Source organism: Pristiophorus japonicus, chromosome 2 (genome assembly GCF_044704955.1).
Source record: "Pristiophorus japonicus isolate sPriJap1 chromosome 2, sPriJap1.hap1, whole genome shotgun sequence".
NCBI lineage: Eukaryota > Metazoa > Chordata > Chondrichthyes > Pristiophoridae > Pristiophorus > Pristiophorus japonicus.
Window position 1 is genome coordinate 40,261,493 of NC_091978.1, and position 21,411 is coordinate 40,282,903.

At 42.1% G+C, this 21,411-nt stretch overlaps 1 protein-coding gene across 1 annotated transcript in view; it reads left to right on the forward strand.

Moving 5' to 3' along the window:
* Nucleotides 1–12,197: 12,197 nt before the first annotated feature.
* The window catches only part of maea (macrophage erythroblast attacher, E3 ubiquitin ligase), a 221,144-nt gene continuing 211,930 nt past the window's right edge, over nucleotides 12,198–21,411 (forward strand). The window contains exons 1-2 of the mRNA XM_070866887.1: nucleotides 12,198–12,585; nucleotides 15,751–15,933. Of these exons, the coding sequence (XP_070722988.1) occupies nucleotides 12,517–12,585; nucleotides 15,751–15,933 (252 nt within the window). The 5' untranslated portion in view covers nucleotides 12,198–12,516. The remainder of the gene's footprint in view (nucleotides 12,586–15,750; nucleotides 15,934–21,411) is intronic.

Genomic DNA, 21,411 nt, shown 5'->3' on the forward strand with positions numbered 1-21,411 from the left:
CGAAGGTGAGGTTTTGCTCTGCCTCTGAGCATGGGGGACATCGATTGCTGAAGTGAAGAGGTCTTCCTATTTCCACTGGATCTTCCCCATCCACCTTCTTCCTAGTAGCGTTGGACCATCACCTGCAACAATCCACAGTGGTAACTTGTGCACCACGCCATTATGGATTACACTTACATCCACACTACCAAGGACTGGGATCAGCTCCTTGGTGTAGGTGTGCAACTTTTCCTGAACTGGAACCAGCTTGGGTCATTTTTCGTTCCATAGCCTCTCAAAGGCATCCTGCTCATCACTGACTGGCTCGCTCCCATGTTCCCTTCCATGAAGACTGTAACGCCGTGTATCTCGACTTCCATCTTCACTGGAGGACAATCGGTGGTGCAGGTATACACTCCATACACTTCTTCTTGGGGCTGAGCTGCCTCTATGGCCAAATTATCATACTCCCCGTTGGATTCAAAGTTATCTACCGACTCCTCTGCAAAACGGTGAGTCGTATTTCTTTTACACATATGCTGGAGGTGGCCCTTCGTGTTACAGGCTTTGCATACGTACTCAGCAAACTGACACTGGTGAGCACTATGGTTTCCTCCGCAACACCAGCATGGTGCTACTCAATTAGCACCCCTCGGCGGACGCTGAGTTCTGGAACACTGAGGTCTGTGCTCTCTGCCCTGGGCAGAGCCACGTTATACAGTCTTGCCTGTGAAACGCACCATTCTGTGTACAGTACTTGCCGGGTTTGAGTCCACAGGGTGAATAATTTTCTTGGTGCTGCAGGTCAAGGTCATGAATGCCTGACTGATGCTGATGGCCTTCTGCAGGTTGGCTGTGGTGTCGGCAGATAATAGCTTGTGAAGAAGGCCCTCGTGGCCAATTCCCATGACGAAAATGTCTTGCAATGCTTTGTTGCGGTACATGCCGAAATCACACGGTGCCGCAAGTCTCCTGAGGTCGGCAGCATATTTTGCAATCTCCTGGCCCTCAGGTCTGTGGTAGAATCTGTACCTGGCCGTGAGAATGCTCTGTTTTGGTTTTAGTTGGTCGCGAATCAGTTCATTCAACTCATTGTATGTTTTATCCTTGGCCTTCGTGGGTGCCAGCAAGTCCCTGACGAGGCGATAGACCTCGGGCCCACAACTGGTCAGCAGTATAGCCTTGCGTGTCCGTCTCCCCGCCAGGTCGCTTGCCACAAAATATTGCTTGAGCCTTTTCATGAAGGCATCCTAATCATCACCCTCTACGAAGTCTTTAGTGTGCCAAATGTACCCATAATTGCATGAAAGTCTATATTCTTGTCGCCAGTTATTATGTCTGTAATGCACTTATGAATGACTCCATGAGGGAATGTCTATGTGTTGTACTCAAACTGTAGCAACATTGGTCCTTTATTCATAACTCCAGAATGAGGCACAAGCATGGTGGGCAGCCTTTTATTCTGGGCCCCGCACCTGTGCAGGTGACTCTCAGGTCTCCCACCGCAGTGCCCTCTGGTGGACAACCTCTGCCAGAGGGGCAGAAAACCCCGGTCTCCGCCAGTTGCATCCTCTAGTGGTGCCAGCATAGTATATGCACAGTGTAAACCTTATTGATAGTAAACAGGTAGCAAGTCTCCATCTTATGCAACTATACAGTGACTACACCGAGAGTATATCTTTAGTCTGCATATATAACAGTGCCATTGACAGAGACTTTTTCCAAATCATTTAAAGAAACTCTCCTCCTTCCCCCCGATCAAAAGTCTCCCCGCACGAACCTGTTTCTTGTAGCGCTCAGCACGGGAAAGCAGCGACCGGCCTGTGCGGTAGGCCACTCGGCCCGGGATAGGGGCAGGACGCGTTGTGTCCCACGCTGCAGGCACGCATCATCACAATCATGGGAGGAGCTACTGTGCATGCGCGAACGCTCAAGCGCATGCGGACAGCTGCCGGCACTCTTTTAGGCACAGGGCCCTAACTCCGCCCCCCCCAGTGGACTCGCCACACCGCGCCAAGTCCTGGGAGAGTTGGCAGAGGGGCCAGAATACGGGGATATCTTTTCGGCACCGTCTTGAGCGCAGCACCTCACGTAAGTGCTCCTCAAAACCGGAGGGCCAAATTTGGGTCCATTATTTCAGAATGATTGAAAGCACTTTGAAATCCACAAAATTTGTCAATTCTAGTTCACGTCATTCCAGAGTACAATAATCAGTGTGCTTAGAATAAATAGTTCAAAATGATAAGTAAGTAATATGCCTGCTCTTACAAGTCTCCAACAGAAATAACTGTTCTACCTCCGAACAAGGGAAAATATATAGCTCTCCACAGAGTACATGTTTTGAGTGACGGAGTGGGGGGAGAAAGAAAGAAACAAATATGTCAAGGCCAAGCCTCGGCAAGCTTAACCTATCCCACATGGCACAAGCTGACTGTTCAAGAAATTATCTGATTTTATACCTCTGCAAATCATTCATTGTTCAGTGAATCTGACATTTGTCATAGTGACAACATTGCACTGGTTCATCAACACACTACAACAGGCGTTCAGATGTGGATATGAGGAAATGAAGGCATAGATGACGTTCCTGGTGTTAAAAGCACCAAGAAGTACTTGGGTACTACTTCAAAGGAAGGAACTGCAGTCTCTGTGCACCTCCTAGCTGCTGGATCATGATCAACATCAGCAAAAGGCTGCATCAAGACTTCAAAAGAGAAAAAGAAATACTAAATTAAAAAAAAAAATACAGTTATCAGTCAAAAATTTAATCCCATCTCAGTACATTTAACTCAACACTTGTTTTTATGAGTGATAATAGATATATTTTATAGAATACAGGGTATTACTTTTTAAATAAATTATTCACGATGAAATATTCTTTTTCCTCAAACTTCTTCAAATAGTAATTCAGTGCCCAAAGAGTAATTAACAAATTATCCAGATTTGAGCAGTAAAATAGTTGGCCCTCACAAACGGAAATAATCGCGCATCCTTCATGCATAATTTTGCTGTCATAATGTAATGTTTTTCACTTCTCCATAATCAATGCTGTAATTACCTTTGTCAAGTTTAATTTTGCAAATGCAAAGCAAACATCCAAATCTAGTATAAGTGTCACTTTGTTCTCTTCAAACACTTCACAGAGCCTTCCAACCATTGTGAGCTCAAGTTCTACAACCCACTGTCATTTTCTTAAATCATTCAAGTACTGGAATCAGCGATGACAAGAAAAATAAGATTAAAAGATGCCCCTGTGGGCTGAATGACAGTGATCTGGGGGAACATAACACTTTTTCCAACTAAGATCTGTGTTCAACTGCGTGGTTAGCGGACTGCCCCTCCACATTGTTTTGAGTTTAAATTCTGCCTGGAATGATGACAGCTGTAAGAATCTAAGTGAAGTACGTTTCAGCAACCAGTTCTTTGTGTTTATGAATGCACAGAAATAAACTGCCCATCATTAAACAACTGTGTTTAATTCAGAGGGTTCACAAAGATGACCAGTGTGAGGAACGAAATTGGAAGTACATAAGAAATATGGCCCCTTTTGGCCCTTCGAGCCTGCTCCGCCATTCAATAAGATCATGGCTGATCTGATCATGGACTCAGTTCCACTTCCCTGCCTGCCCCATAATCCTTTATTCCCTTATCGCTCAAAAATCTGTCTATCTCCACCTTAAATATGACTCAGCCTCCACAGCTCTCTGGGGCAGAGAATTCCATAAATTTACAACCCTCAGAAGAAATTCTCAGTTTTAAATGGACAGCCCCTTATTCTGAGACAGTTCCCCTAGTTTTAGTTTCTTCAATGAGTGGAAATATCCTGTCTGCATCCATCTTGTTGAGCCCCCTCATTATCTTATATGTTTCGATAAGATCACCTCTCACTCTTCTGAACTCTAATGTGTACAGACCCAACCCATCAACCTATCTTCATCAGTTAACCGCCTCACCAATGCCCTGTATAACTGTAGCAAGACTTCCCTGCTTTTATACTCTATCCCCCTTGAAATAAAGGCCAACATTCCATTTGCCTTCCTGTTTACTTGCTGTACCTGCATTCTAACTTATTGTGTTTCATGCACAAGGACCCCCAGGCCCCTCTGTACTGCAACACTTTGCAATTTTTCTCCATTTAAATGTAATTTGCTTTTCTATTTTTTCTGCCAAAGTGGATAACCTCACATTTTACCACATTATACTCCATCTGCCAAATGCTTGCCCACTCACTTAGCCTGTCTATATCACTTTGCAGATTTTGTGTGTCCTCCTCACAATTTGCTTTCCCACCCACCTTTGCATCATTGGCAAACTTGGCTACATTACACTCGGTCCCTTCATCCAAGCCAATATAGATTGTAAATAGTTGAGGACCTAGCACGGATCCCTGCGGCACCCCACTAGTCACTGTTTGCCAACCGGAAAATGACCCATTTATCCCGACTGTGTGTTTTCTGTTAGTTAGCCAATCCTCTATCCATGCTAATATATTACTCCCATCCCTGTGAACTTTTATCTTGTGCAATAATCTTTTATGTGACACCTTATCAAATGCCTTCTGGAAATCAAAATACATCACATCCACTGATTCCCCCTTATCCACCCTGTTAGTTACATCCTCAAAGAACTCCAGCAAATTTGTCAAACATGATTTCCCTTTCATAAAATCATGCTGGCTCTGCTCGATTGAATTATGCTTTTCCAAATGTCCCGCTACTGCTTCCTTAATAATGGACTTGAGCATTTTTCCAACAATAGATGTTAGGCTAACTGGTCTATAGCTTCCTTCTTTTTGTCTGCCTCCTTTTTTAAAATAGGGGTGTTACATTTGCGGTTTTCCAATCTGCAGGGACCGCCCCAGAATCCAGGGAATGTTGGTAGATTACAACCAATGCATCCACTATCTTTGCAGCCATCTCTTTTAAGACCCAAGGACGTAAACCATCAGGTTCAGGGGACTTGTCTGCCTTTAGTTCCATTATTTTACCGAGAACAACTTCATTAGTGATGGTGATTGTATTACGTTCCTCCCTCCCTACAGCCCCTTGATTATCCATTATTGGGATGTTTTTAGTGTCTTCTACCGTGAATACCGATACAAAATATTTGTTCAACGTCTCTGCCATTTCCCTGTTCTCCATTATTAATTCCCCAGTCTCATCTTCCAGGGGACCAACATTTACTTTAGCCACTCTTTTCCTTTTTATGTACCTGTAGAAACTTTTACTATCTATTTTTATATTTTGAGCTAGTTTACTTTCATAATCTATCTTCCCTCTCTTTATAATTTTTTTAGTTGTTCTTTGCTGGCTTTTAAATGTTTCCCAATCCTCTGGCCTCCCACTAATCTTGCCACATTGTATGCCCTTGTTTTCAATTTGATACCCTCCCTTATTTCCTTCGTTAGCCACAGATAGTTATCCCTTCTCTTCCAGTCTTTCCTTCTCATTGGGATATATTTATGTTGCGAGTTATGAAATATCTCCTTAAATGTCTGCCACTGCTCATCAACCATCCCACACATTAGTCTATTTTCCCAGTCCACTTTAGCCAACTCTTCCCTCATACCTTTGTAGTCTCCTTTATTTAAGCTTAGCATCCTGGTTGAGAACCAACTTTCTCACCCTCCAACTGAATTTGAAATTCAACCATGTTATGGTCACTCATTCCTAGAGGATCCTTTACTACGAGATAATTTATTAATCCTGTCTCATTACACAGTACCAGATCTAAGATAGCCTGCTCCCTGGTTGGTTCCACAATGTACTGTTCAAGGAAACTATCCCGGATGCACTCTATGAACTCTTCCTCAAGGCTGCCCTGGCCAATTTGCTTTGTCCAATCAATATGAAGGTTAAAATTGCCCATGATTATTGCCGTTTCTTTAATACAAGCCTCCATTACTTCTTGATTTATACTCCGTCCAAAGTGTAGCTACTGTTAGTGGGCCTATGGACTAAGCTCACCAGCGACTTTTTCCCCTTATTATTCCTTATCTCCACCCAAAGTGATTCAACATCTTGATCCTCTGAGCCAGTGTTATTTCTCACTAGTGCACTGTTCCCATCCTTTATTAACAGTGCTACCCCACCACCTTTTCCTTTATGTCTGTCCTTCCTTCGTTTCAATAATCGCAAACCAATTCTTTGAAAAAAACTGCCCATAATTAAACAACTGCAGTCTAATTCAGAGCGTTCACAAAGATGACCAATGTGAGGAATGAAATTGGAAGTAACTAGAAGGGTTGTCAAGTTGGTGAAAGGGTATAAGGAAGCTTATTCTATATCGAGTAGAAGATATACGTGACTTAGGGGCGCTTGATACTGCCGTTGGCTGCCAGAAGTGGAAACTTGTTCATATTCTAAAATTTCACCTCATCTACCACTTTTATCATTTAAAAAGCTACATTCTCCTTATGACAACAAAAACAACTTACATTTATATAGTGCATTTAATGTAGCAAAATGTCCCAAGGCACTTAACAAGAGCGGTATCAATAAAACCATTTTTGACACAGAGCCACAGAAGGAAATATCAGGACAGATGACCAGAAGCTTGATAATGGTAGGTTTTAAGGAGCATCTTAAAAGAGGAGCAAGGGATAGAGAAGCAGAAAGGTTAAGGGAGGGAATTCCAGAGCTCAGGGCCTAGGCCGCTGAAAGCACGGCCGCCAATGGTGGAGTGATTAAAATCGGGGATGTGCAAGAGACCAGAATGAGTATTGGAGAGATTGCGAAGGCTTGTAGGGCTGGAGGAGGTTACAGAGATAGGGAGGGGTGAGACCATGGAGATATTTGAAAAAAAGGTTAAGGATTTAAAATTTGAGGCATCGTTGGTCTGGGAACCAGTGTAAGTCAGCGAGCACAGGGGTGATGGGCTGATGTTCCTGAGGACCTGTTTTTTCAATGTTAAATTTTGTGCATCCATGAAACTGTGAATAGGCCACACACCCCAACAAATTAGGGGGAACGTTGGTGAAGGGGGAACGAGACTTGGAGCGAGTTAAAATACAAGCAACAGAGTTTTGGGTGAGCACAAGTTTATGTAGGATGGAAAATGTGAGACAGACCAGGAGAGCATTAGAATAGTCAAGTCTAGTAGTAACAAAGGCATGGATGAGGGTTTCAGCAGCAGATGAGATGAGGCAGGGTCGGAGTTGGATGATGTTACGGAGGTGGAAGTGTTATGTATGCAACACCTTGTAATTTATTACCCCACCCTCAACAGAACTGCCTCTTGGCTGGATTATTCTGTTCAATATAGATAGTGTTTTGATCAGGGAAAAATTATCTCCTACAATAAATGAGCTCCTTTTTCACAACATAAGATTACTTTTAATAGCTTATACCACGTAACTTAATCTGTAGCTCTTTTATCCTCATCTTTCATTTATCCACAAATTAGAGGAACAAATGGATCAATACTTTACGTATTTATCCCATCTGTAAGATTACTCACACTGATGCACAGTGTACTCTTGGTTAACTATATATAGTAAATTAGAATAATGATGCTGTAAGAGATCAAGAATTTCATTATAAAGGTCATCTGTTTGGTGCTTCCTGTTATGTTTTAAATAAGGCAATGTGACTGAGTACTGTAGACTTGAGTAAGTGTGACCTTAGTCTCTTTATTCTGACTCCGGAGTGCTGGCACAGCATGGGAGGCCTGCTTATATGCAATGATCCCAAGGGATGCTGGGATCCCTTGGGACTCCAATAGATGCACCCTCTGGTGGCGGTAGAATGCTGGTTACAAGGTGTTGCATACATAACACTTCATAAGATATTCTCATCTTCTCCACAGACCACTCCTATAAAAGCAAGCCCTCACACCCTACAAACTGGAGTGCAACTTCACATGCACGATATCTACAACAACAACAACTTGTATTTATATAGCCCCTTTAATGGAGTGAAACATTCCAAGGCACTTCACAGGAGTATTAGATTCTAAAAAATAATCTACAACAACATCTCGCATTTATGTAGCCCCTTTAACATAGCAAAAGATGCGAAGGTACTTCACAGTCGTGTAATCAGACAAAAGTCGACACTGAGCCAAAGGAGGAGATATTCAGAGGAGTGACTAAAAGCTTGGTCAAAGAAGTGGGTTTAAAGGAAAGTTTTAAAAGAAAAAGAGGGAGGGGGAGAGGCAGAGAGGTTTAGGGAGGGCTCTGGACGAGTAAAGGTACGGTCACCAATGGTGGGGTAAAGGAAGTAGGGGATGTGTAAGAGGTCAGATATTGAGGAGAGCAGAGTTCTTGGAGAGTCCAAGAGCTGGCAAAGACTATAAAGAAAAGAAGGGTGAAGGCCATGAATGAATTTGAACACAAGGATAAGAATTTTAAATTGGAAGCTTTGGGGAACCAGGAGCCAATATAGGTCAACGAGGTGATGATGGGTGAGCGGGACTTGGTGCAGGCAGCAGAAATGGAGCAGAAATTTATGGAGACTGAAATATATGAGGTCAGTCAGGAGAATATTGGAATCGTCGAGTCTGGAGGTGGATAAGGGATTTGGCAGCAGCTGGGCTGAGGCAGGGGTGGAGAGGTGTGATGTAACAGAGGTGGACGTAGGTGGGCCTTGTGGTGGTGAAGTTATTTGGTTGGAAGCTCGGTTCCAAGTCAAAGAGGATATGAACAGGCTGGTTCAATCCAAGACAGTGGCCAGGAAGGCAGATGAAATCAGTGGCATGGGTACAGAATTTGTGGCAGAGGCCGAATACAGTGGCTCTTCTCAATCTTCTCAATACTTAACTGGAGGAAATTGCGGCTTGTAATGTAGCATTGCCTAGGGGTCAACCAAAGCCACTGTTACTATACTTAGCTTATGATCTCCCGGTCTTTGTAAAGTAGAAGATTAAAACTGTCAGATTATGTCGTAGGCTATAAGCTAATGGAACAAATTTATTAAAAGAAACAAATAAGCATTAGCAAGACAATACATACATTTGCACAACTTCAGCATAACTTTTAACTCATGCTCTCCTTGTTTAGAAAACCAGAAACACAGCACTTTGATAATTCTACACAATACTAAACCCAGATTAGCATCGATCATGTAATGATTATGCATGGTGATATGGAACACAACACAATACGAGGTACAATCCAGTGATAAAGACAGCTAGCGAATTTGGAGCGTGTTAGTTGGAAAATATATATTTTTTAATTTCAAAGGATATCAAGGTGAGACAACAGAAGAAAAAGTGTCCCACTGTTAAACTAAGTTCATCAAATTAATGAAATGGAATTTGATCTTCACCTTACAGGTATTAAGACTTGCTTTGCAATAAAACACTGTTTGCATTGAAATAATACCTGGGAAGTGACATTTTGGACAGTAAGGTACATCCCCCAGTCTGAAGAAAAGCAAGCTAGCAGTAACTATTGTACATTTAAAGTGACCAGTCACATCTTATAGCAGATAGATATTAAAAATATCTAAACCTGATGGCTAGAATTGTGACATTTGAATTTTTTTAAACAATTTTCTCCATATTAAAAATGATTTCTAGGACTAAAGCAAGATTGTTAGAAATACAGTAACTAAAATTCCATGTGTGTCTAAGCAGAAAGGAAATAAGTAGGACAGTACTTTGACAAGCACTTGCAATTAATTACATTTAATCTAGCATATATTAAAAGGTGGTAATAGATTTTGTATTGGCTTCTTGATCTGCTCCAGAGTCTGCCATCATCATGCTACTGTCCTTCTGCTGAAATACTATATATTTACAGTATTAAAACATACATGAGAATCAGCGTTTAATAACCCATTCCAACCCCCGCAGAGATACAACGCTCTTGAATTAGTCCAAAGCACTTCGCGTACTGCCAGCTGCGAAGTGCCAACCACAAAAATCAACAAGTTTCACAATGCCAGTATTTGCGATTGTCGAATAAAACTCTCCGACGTGTTTTGTTAAAAGTCAAGCGCTCATCCCAAAATACAAAAGATAGTGCAGGAGGAGAAAGAGACAGGAAGGGAAGGGGGGGAAATGGATTGTAGATAGGTCACTCCCCTCAACCTTGTTCTATCTGAATAAACAAAAACATGGCGAAAGTGGCCTGAGCTACGAATGCCATCGGTTTCCAGCGCAGATACTCTATTGTTACAGAGGAGGCATTTTCATTTACACTAACATTCATATCTCAACACAAACTAAAAGGGGGAGGAGTGGTCTCGTCAACCACATAAGCAAGGAAATGTGCATAGCGCTAAGCTTGATTGAAATCAATTTACAGTGTAATTAACAGTAACCGTACATTTCAGCAGGATCATTAATATCACGTACAAACCTTACATTTTTTGCCGAAATCGAGAGTCTCTTCACTGTTATTTAGACCTGCGACTACCGACAAATGGCTAAGTTCATGCTTTTTGCACGAAGCGACCGATTTATTAACAACCTCCGCCCAAAGAAATGTTTTCCCCCTCTCCGCTGCTTTTCACTGCAAATTATACTTCGATACAAAAGCACGCAAGCCCTTCACAGACACACGACGACATAAAGGTATTTCGGACCTCTCAGCATCAACCGAACAACGTCGTATGATTTACTTACTCATCAGCGATGCACATCATTGCTACCCCCTGCAAACATTGGTTTTTACAGAGATATTCACTCCAAACTCATAGCAACAGCTCAGAAAACACGTATATACAAAAAAAACCACAACTGGCAATTCTAGACTAATGCACAACGTGAAACATTATATTATTCAATAACATATTTAGCTCCCATTCGAATTACACCATTGAATAGATTTGAACATAAAGTCCATGGACAGATTTACAAAAAGTGTCAGCTACCAAAAAATGTGAAATGAAATCGACGTTTTCATTCAAAAATACATTTTATTCAGAAAAAAATGAAATGGATGGATTTGCACATTTTTGCTGAGCATCAGAAACAATCCGGCGCACTCAATGTAATGATTTTCAAAAAGTTATATTAAATAACAAGAGTGTTCTGTACTCATTTTAAATTGATTCTCAATGTTCAGAGACTTTTACGGAACATGTCAGATGGACTAGACGATGATTAAAATGAAAACCCCACACCTCTTGCTTCTTGTAATGCTGAAGTAAATGACAAAATAAGTGATCACGAGTTGGGATTTATTTTAGAGATGATGAGAAAGAGGGGCAGGCTCAAAAACCGGAATGGATTCACGTCATTATATAATTATAACAAAATGTGTATTTCACTGTACAAAACAGCCAGCTCCAATCTTTAAAATTCACCTTCCAACTGTTTCCACATTAAACAGTGTTGTTTTGCAATGTTCATTGGGAACAGAAAGATATTGAAATGAGAGTTTAAACCGACAAAGCATGATTGTTTTTTTTTCTAATCTGCTGTTTTACTGGGTCACTCATGTTTGGTCTTTGCCCCCGAACAAATCTGACAATAAGCAAAAAGTTAGTCCTTTGCTCCAAATTTGTTCCGGCAAAAAAGTATATGATGTAATTGTGTCATATTTAAAGTATCTTGAAAATAGATTTTTAAAAACTTGCATTTATAAATAGCGCCTTTCAAGACATCAAGAGCGACCCAAAGCACTTTACAACCAATGAATGTGCCTCATAAAGCGTACGTGCACCTTGGAAGGAACGACATATACTATTCATGTAACGTGTAAAACAAAAAATGTTTCGAAAAAAACTTTATCTACATGTTGCGGTGACAGCCCGCACTCCTGAAATGAGATATTACTGGAACTGGGGTGGGGAAGGACTTCGTTTCATTCGATTGTGTTGTATTTAATGATTATGGCTCAATTAATAATTGTCAGCACAATAATAACAATGAAATGTTAAAATGGGGTTAAATGCAACTCACGATGAACTCTCTTCATATTTGCTCCCTCACACTTTACTATCGTTTAATAAAACACACACGTCAACCGAATTTGAACTTGACCTTATGTGGCCGGGAGGGATGGAGTCAGGGGAAGGATAAAAGAGGGAGAGATGGAGGAGAGGGATAGCGTAGGAGGGAGGGAGGAGGGGGCGGGGTGGGTGCGTGAATTCCAAACAGTTTTCGCTCATGCAGCCGGCTGATTGGTTGGTAGTTTTGAACGCAACGGTCAATGCGACCATCCGGCGCATGCGGAGTACAGAATTAACCGCCAGCAGCCATCGGCCGGCGCATGCGGAGTACAGGATCGACCGACAGGAACCATCGGCCGGCGCATGCGGAGTACAGGATGAGCCGCCGGGAATGCCAAACATTGTTGTTTGGGCAGGAGTGGGCGGGGCCTTGTTTCCGTTATCGCGTTCGTTCACTTTCTGAGGACTTAAATACCGCCGCTGCCGCCGCTGCCGGGTTCCCAGTAGGATCAAAACGAGGCAGGGGTGTTAAATATAGTGAATAAAACAAATCCAATGGTAGACTTCCTCTAACTTTTATCACTCGATTCCCGTTCCGATTTGGTCACTTTCCCAAGTTTTGATTTACATTTGATCTCCTGTTTTTTTGCTTCGGTCTTTACCCATGTTGCACCACAGTATTGATAGTTGAGTTAAGATGGCGGTGCAGGAATCTGCTGCCCAACTCTCGATGGCATTAAAGGTCCAGGAATATCCTACTCTGAAGGTATGCTTTGTATATGGCCAATATAATCAGTTGAATAATGATTGTTCCTAGTTAATATTTCTATGCCGCGGCACACAAAATATGAGCTTCAAGTACTAGGAAGAAAAGCAGCCAGAATAAAGTGCCAATTTTAGTCTCTCTAGACTCTAAATGCTTATTTTATGTGTGTGTAGATTTACAAATATCACATAAATATATATCTCCTGGTATCACTTCAAGATGAGCGATTCGCAATTTTTTTGTATAAGTCTCGAGTTTCGAATAAGGAAAATAATTAACTTCAATTTTGCTCTGATGCCATAAACTCCATTTCTTAAGATTAACGAATCACCGCTCACTCGTGTTCTAATGAGCTACCTTGATGGGTGTCATTCATATTACAAACCTAAATGGCCTCAACTGTCATTGCCATTCGAAATTGGAGGATTTTTTTCTCATCAGTCAGGTAATGTTGGACACTTACTGAAAGTTAATACAAAATAGGGTTATAATTGAGTGGGCGGTATCCTTAATGTTTACTCTTATGTCGTTGTCCAGATGCATGCAGAGAATAAAGCAGGAAAGTATCTGTTAACGTCACAGTTTAAAATCATGTGTACTTAGCATTTAAACATATAATCAGTTGAATAATATTTCCTAATGGCTACTCCAATGGCTTCACTTAATCTATTGGAACAAAATAAAAATACTGTGGATGTTGGAAATCTGAAATAACTGAAAATCCTGGAAATACTGGGGTCAGGGAGCATATCTGGAAAGAGAAATGCTTTCTCCATATAGATGCTACCTGACTTGTTGAGTATTTCCAGGATTTTCTATTTTTATTTAACTTAAATGTTGATTAAGGTTATTTTAATTGTGAAATATTGTTGAAGTATGGGGCTGTTATTAATTTTGGTAATTCTATCAGATATTCGTGTGGAATTTGCTGCCTCAGAGCTGTGGAAGCTGGGACATTGAATAAATTGAAGACAGAAATAGACAGTTTTTTAAACGATAAGGGGTTATTGGGAATGGGCAGGGAAGTGGAGCTGAGTCCATGATCAGATCAGCCATGATATTAAATGGCGGAACAGGCTCAAGGGGCCAAAAGACCTACTCCTGCTCCTATTTCTTATGTGCAGTACTGAGGGAGCGCTGTCTGAGGGGTTGTCTTTCAGATAAGACATTAAAGCGAGGCCTCGTCTACTTGCTCAACTGGATGTAAAAAATCCCATGGCACTATTTCAAAGAGCAAAGCAAAAGCTATGAGGCTGCAGAGTGACTTGGATAGGTTAGGTGAGTGGGCAAATGCATGGCAGATGAAGTATAATGTGGATAAATGTGAGGTTATCCACTTTGGTGGTAAAAACAGAGAGACAGACTATTATCTGAATGGTGACAGATTAGGAAATGGGGAGATGCAACGAGACCTGGGTGTCATGGTACATCAGTCATTGAAGGTTGGCATGCAGGTACAGCAGGCGGTTAAGAAAGCAAATGGCATGTTGGCCTTCATAGCGAGGGGATTTGAGTACAGGGGCAGGGAGGTGTTACTACAGTTGTACAGGGCCTTGGTGAGGCCACACCTGGAGTATTGTGTGCAGTTTTGGTCTCCTAACTTGAGGAAGGACATTCTTGCTATTGAGGGAGTGCAGCGAAGGTTCACCAGACTGATTCCCGGGATGGCGGGACTGACCTATCAGGAAAGACTGGATCAATTGGGCTTGTATTCACTGGAGTTCAGAAGAATGAGCGGGGATCTCACAGAAACGTTTAAAATTCTGACGGGTTTAGACAGGTTAGATGCAGGAAGAATGTTCCCAATGTTGGGGAAGTCCAGAACCAGGGGTCACAGTCTAAGGGTAAGGGATAAGACATTTAGGACCGAGATGAGGAGAAACTTCTTCACCCAGAGAGTGGTGAACCTGTGGAATTCTCTACCACAGAAAGTTGTTGAGGTCAATTCACTAAATATATTCAAAAAGGAGTTAGATGTAGTCCTTACTACTAGGAGGATCAAGGGATATGGCGAGAAAGCAGGAATGGGGTACTGAAGTTGCATATTCAGCCATAAACTCATTGAATGGCGGTTCAGGCTCGAAGGGCCGAATGGCCTACTCCTGCACCTATTTTCTATGTTTCTATCAAAAAATAGATTATCTGGTCATTATCACTTTCCTGTTTGTGGAAGCTTTGGTCTACTCCTGTTCCTAGTTCTTATGTTCTTATATCAGTTGTTCAATACAGTTATCAGATTTTAGTTGTCTTAATGTTGGGTCACATCTTTCAAACTTTGAGTTGTATACTCAAGATAGAAGTTTCAGGGCATTGCATATCTTAGGAAATAAATTCTATCCTTTCGAAGCAGGAATGTAAGAACCAGATTCACCTCAAAGTGGGATTACCATATATGTTAATTGTTAGCTTGCTATAGTAATTTTAAGAAGCATTAGACCATGAAGAGATACAAAGGTTTCGAACTATCTATAAGAAGACTGATCTTTTTTTCCCTTAAAATAATTTTGTTAATAGAAAATATCAAGACAAATTACTGCTGGTGTTTTCCCCTATTTAAGTTACAACATAATTGGGATTAGACTGGATGAACTTTTGTTGGCCGTTGCAGATATAATGGTAAGTACTGCAGGGAATCGAATACGGCCAGGGTGATCTCCTGGACTAGTTTCGATCGCCTGGATGGGTTGGAGAGGAATTTTCACAGATTTTTTTCTCCCTCAATTGGTCTGGGTTTTTATCTGGTTTTTGTCTCTCCAAGGAGATCGCATGGCTCTGTTTGGGGTGGAGTGTAGAATGTTTCAGTTGTGTGAGGCGGACTGGTTGGGTTGGGTGCTCTTTGCCTTTCTGTCATTATTCATAGGTTTATATATAACCTTTAGGGTTGCTGACCAAGGGCTGTGCAGCTCTTTGTAGGCTGGCATGGACATGATGGGCCGAGATGGCCTCCTGCGCTGTAAATTTCTATGCTTCTGTGTTTCTATAAGAACATAAGAAACAGGAGTAGGCCATTCGGCCCCTCGAGCCTGTTCTGCCATTCAATAAGATCATGACTGATCTTCTACCTCAACTCTACTTTCTTGCCCTATCCCCATATCCCTTGATTCCCTTAATATCCAAAAAAAAAGTTTTGTGGAATCATTTAATAATTGTAATGTTTTCTTGTAGGTACCTTATGAAACCTTGAATAAACGTTTCCGAGCTGCCCAGAAGAATATTGACCGAGAAACTAGTCATGTTACCATGGTAGTTGCAGAACTGGAGAAAACATTGAGCAACTGCCCAGCAGTGGATTCTGTGGTGACCTTATTAGATGGGGTCGTTGAGAAGCTTAGCGCTCTGAAGAGAAAGGTAAAATAAATGTTTTATGTTGGTGACAAATGCTGAAGCTATTACTGTCACAATATATCGTTTGGTACACTTAATACTTTGTAACAGCACTATTATTAGAACTGACCCAAGATACAAAATTCAGTCTTTTGTTACATAAAGTAAGAATTAAAAAAAAAATTACGAACAATTATATACTTTTTATTTGAAAATTAGGTTCCATAATCATTGAAATTCTGATGGTTTGAAACGAAATTGACTTTGTTGTATGCATGCAAATCAGAAACCTCAGTGTAGATTCTGCCTCCTTTTTTAAAAAAAAAGTTCAAAATCAAACGTTCATCTATGTTTCTAGTTTTTCTTTTAAAGCCATTCATTTTGAGAAGATAATGAAAATGTTAAATATTATTGTACACTTTTAATTGTAGGCTTAGGAAGTGGGCATTGGTCATTCCTATTGGAAATGCTGGACTTTTGAGCAACATTAATACCATCCTTTTTAAAAGCTCTGTTCTCAGATCCAGAACATGCATTTTTATTGAAGTATTTCTTCTTTGCCCTACCACTCCAGACAGCAATGTTATGTTTATTTCATTTGCATAGTGTCAGTCGTGGCTCAGTGGGTAGTACTCTTGCCACTGAGTCCGAAGGTTGTGGGTTAAAGTCCCACTCCAGAGACTTGAGTACAAAAATCTAGGCCGACACTACAAAGCAGTGCTGAGGGAGCACTGCACAGTCAGAGGTGTCGTCTTTCAGATGAGGCATTCAACCGCGGTCTCGTCTGCTCTCTCGGGTGGAAGTAAAATCTCCCATGGCACTATTTCGAAGAAGAGTAGGGGACTTATCCCCTGTGTCCTGGCCAATATTTATCCCTCAATCAAAATCACAAGAACACATTTTTTTGGGTCATTATCGCAGTGCTGTTTGACCTTGCTGTGTGCAAATTGGCTGCCACGTTTTCTATGTTACAACAATGACTGCACTTCAAAAGTACTTGATTGAGAAGCGCTTTGGTATGTCCGGAGTTGTGCAAGTCGTTTTTTTCTGCAAGTACAATGCAGAAATATAACTAACCAAAATTATTCCTAATTTAAAAAAATATATATTCAAAACTCAGTGTTTCAGTAATAATACTTGTAGCAGGTTAATAATTGAGGAATTGGATTGCTCTCTTGAAACACACACATCTGCCCTTTGGCCAGGAGATTAGCATTAATGTGTTCTACATTAACTACCCATACCCGAATCTTAGTTTTGCAGCTTCGATCTACCAATTCAAGCGTTGGCAATTTTTTACCACTGACATTTACAAATTTCCAACAAACGGAATTTTGCAGCTGAAATTTCACTGGTGCAAATTTTGAACCGGTGCTAAATTGACATTTTGGACATTTTTCTAAACCAGTATGTGTGGGTGCAGAATGTAGTCGATAAGTCGATGAGCCTGCACAGGTACATTGTCATTGAGGTAGTTGATAGAAATGTTCATGTTTTGGATAAATGTTATACTTTTATTTTCTTCACTGTTCTGCTATATTTAGCAGTTTGAGCCATTAGTTCTTTAATTATGAGTGATGCCATTATTTGAGTTCCTTTCATGCTAGTTCCACCTCAATTGGGTCAGCTGTGGCTCAGTGGGTAGCACACTAGCATTTGAGTCAGAAGGTTGTGGGTTCAAACCCGACTCCAGCACATAAAAAATCTAGGCTGACACTCCAGTGCAGTGCTGAGGGAGTGCTGCACTGTCGGAAGTGCTGTCTTCCGGATGCAACTTCAATCTTGTGCAGTAACCACTTATGTGGCACCTTATCGAATGCCTTCTGGAAATCCAAATACACCACATCCACTGATTCCCCTTTATCCATCCTGCTCGTTACATCCTCAAAGAACTCCAGCAATTTTGTCAAACATGATGTCCCTTTCATCATCACCATCATCATAGGTGGTCCCTCGAACGAGGATGACTTGCTTCCACGAGTTCACAGGTGTTTCGATGAAGCATCCGATGTTCCAGTCCTGAACTCCAACTGAGGGGGTGGAAGATGCCTGTGCATGAATTTTTTTCACATGTGGTGACCGTTGCACACCAGCCACCACATGGGCTTGACAGAGCTAGGCCGTTATCCAGTGGCAAGGATAAACCAAGATGACTGGAGACCTGCTCTGCTGCACGGACCTAGCCCTCACACACATATCGCAGTGTGGGCTGGATCGTGCTGCCCCTGGGCCCTCGGCTCTTCTGGGCCCCGTACCCTCATCTGTCGTACCTCCGCCACGATCTCTCACTGCTCCTCCGCCATTAACATTCACCACATCTCGCCACAAATGCTCACCGCTCATCAATTCACTAAATATATTCAAAAAGGAGTTAGATTCAATAGGGAAGGAAGTAAAGCTGAAATCGCAAAGCAAGAATGTAGAAAGTGAATTTGTAAGACAGGAGACAAGGGTTCGTAAGTCGTAATCAAGAAGATCTTCCTGTGCTAAATGGTATATACTTCAATGCAAGGAGTACAGCGAACAAGGCGGATGAGCTGAGAGCACAGGAAGACACTTGGGAGTATGACATAGATATTACAGAGACATGGCTGAAAGAGGGGCAGGTTTGGCAGCTAAATATTCCTGGTTGCAGGATTTTGAGGCAAGACCGAGGGGGGTAAAAAGGAAGGGGGGAGTCACGGTTTTGATTCAAGGAACTATTACAGCTGTGAGGAGGGATGATATGTTAGAGGGGTCGCAGGAATAATTCAGCATTCTAATTTAACTCCTTCACATAGTTATGCTCAGTAACCGTTCCACATCAGTGCTCCTGAAGTGTTCATCATTATTCTTTTTAAACAAAATGTATTCCAAAAAAATGATCTGCAGTGGAGGAAACAAATGGATATTGATTCGATAATTTGTAACTGTTTTAAATGGTCCTCATAGTTTCGTTGGCCCCAAGTTTCCACATGATTTGCTCCTGATTTTTAGGAACAACTGGTGTAGAACGGAGTATCTTCGAAATCTGAATTCTCGTCATTTAGTTTGCTCCAGTTCTCGTCAGTTAGAACAGTTTCACTTTGGAACAGAATTTATTTTTCAAAAGGGGGCGTGTCCGGCCACTTACGCCTGTTTTCAAAGTTTCGTCAGTGAAAACTTACTCCAAACTAACTTAGGAGGAGGAGGAGGGCAAGGGCGAGGGCGGTCCGGAGTCGAGTCTGGAGGAAGCAGGAGCTGGCCGTGGGAAGAGCCATTCGGCCAGGGCAAGGGGCTGCGTGCTTCGGGCCTCTCCCACACAGTTTCGGGAGCCTGGAGCTACTGCACTTGCGCGCCCACTGTAGCGCGCATGTGCAGAGGTCCCGGCACTGTTTTCAGCGCAGGGACCTGGCTCCGCCCCCTACAGCTCCTGCTGCGCTGCGCCGAGGGCCAGAGGACCTGCAGGGAGGTGGAGAATACGGAGGGTTTTTTTAGGCGCACTTTGTGGCGTGAAAAACGGGCGTCCAAGTCGGGACTGCGCCGTTCTCGGCGCGGCTCGAAACTTGGGCCCGTTAAAACAGCAAGTCTGCCGTGGATGGAATAGTGATAACTAAGATCTATTTTCAGGTGAAATGTGTTTTGCTTGGCAGGGCATTACACTACAATGGATTGCAAACATACAATATTACACAATAGCTATTCCTTTGTGTTTATCTGGATAATAACACTTGTATCTACTGTTTGTGTCAAGTCTGAAGTCTCTGTCATGACCCATCAGTGCGATGTTCAATTTTCTTCCGTGTTGGTTAGTTGTTTACGTGTCTGATATTCTCATTCTCATTCCTTATTGGTGCTTTTCACTTTCATTATCCTCCAGTCATATTGCACAAAAAGCTTTTTTTTTCCCCCATCTAAATTTTCTCCCAATCTCATTCCAGCAAAAAAAGTGCCAGATGCAGGCAGCATGACCATTCCGTATCCCACTCTAAATGCTGAAGAAAGTAGGCCACGGGAAATTAGAGAAGGAAGAGTGAGGTTGAGAGTCTGAGACATGTGACACAGTGTGAAGCATGACCGAATGGTTGGATGATAGAGGCAGGAAGTATTTGAGTGGTTGGAAAGCAATATTTGTCCAGGACAATGCCATTGGCGATCAAATAATTATCAAACTCTCGGTGTCTTTTTTGTAATAAACTGTAGTGTAAAAATGAACACAAACAAAACAAAGAAATAATGATTAGTCTGTCTTCTTGCCACATTTGGTTGAGTTTCCAATTCTCCATTTTATTTTTAATAACTACATTTTGATTCTTTTTCTTTCCTTTGGTCTATTGAACACCTCTTTCCATATTCAAGGTAGTTGCCTTCTTTTTTTCCTGTGTCTCCCATGTCCCGTTGTCTGTTTTGGAGATTGGACCTACATTTTTTTTTAAAGTCTGCATCTGATCAGCTGCAGTTCTAATGGCCAAAAGATTGATTTGATGATCAAAGATGCAATCTGGTCAACATTTAAGCAATCTTACAGCATTAAGAACATAAGAACATAAATAGCCATTTGGCCCTTTGAGCCTGCTCCACCATTCAACAAGATATTCTACCTCAACTTCATTTTCCTGCGCTATCCCCATATCCCCATTGTTCAGCCATGAACTCATTGAATGGCGGTGCAGGCTCGAAGGGCCGAATGGCCTACTCCTGCACCTATTTTCTATGTTTCTATCCCTTAATTCCCTAAGACCGAGAAATTAACTTCCTTCGCGCCTTCCGTTCTTGCCTCCGAGTGGCGATAACAAGGCGCCAACCAGGTACTGACTGGGCACGGCGATAACACCGACTCCCGCTATATCCGGAGATCATGACATCCTCACTGTGTGCATCGATCTGGTCGCGCTTCGGACCTGAACTTGCATTCTGCCCCCTGCAGCATTGTTGAGCGAAAACACCGGTAGCTGCAGGAGGCGCCCAGTGCTTCGGGGGTGATGATTAAAGGCGAGGTAGTCAAGGTAAGCGGGGGAAAAAAAGAATTTAAATGCACTCAGGTCTGTTGCCGTTCTTCTTTGCTTGCGGTTGACCAGCCCGGCATTCTGCTTCAGTGCATTGGGCTCATCGGGCCATCGGGGAGAAGGTAAGTTTTTATTTTGCAGAGCCGACAGCGATGGCCCTTCCATTTAAGGGAGGGAAGGAGCCTTTCAATGTGGCAGTGCTGTACGGCCAAGTGTGCAGCACGACTCAACTTACCACCCCGCCTTCTGCGCTCCAGGAAGGAAGTGGAGCTCTACCTCCGTATTTTTTAAAAGAAGTAGAAATAGATTAGCGTCTGGTACTAATTATTCTACTTTTTAAAAGTTAGTGACCCAAACAGGGCGGTCCCGAATTTCTCCCCCTTGGCTCCCAAAAATTTAGCGACTTCCGTCTTGAATATACTCAATGACTGAGCATCTGCAGCTCTGGAATTCTCTACCCAACAAAGATTCACAACCCCTTGAGTAAAGAAATTTCTCCTCATTTCAGTCCTAAATAGCCTATCCTTTATTTTGAGAC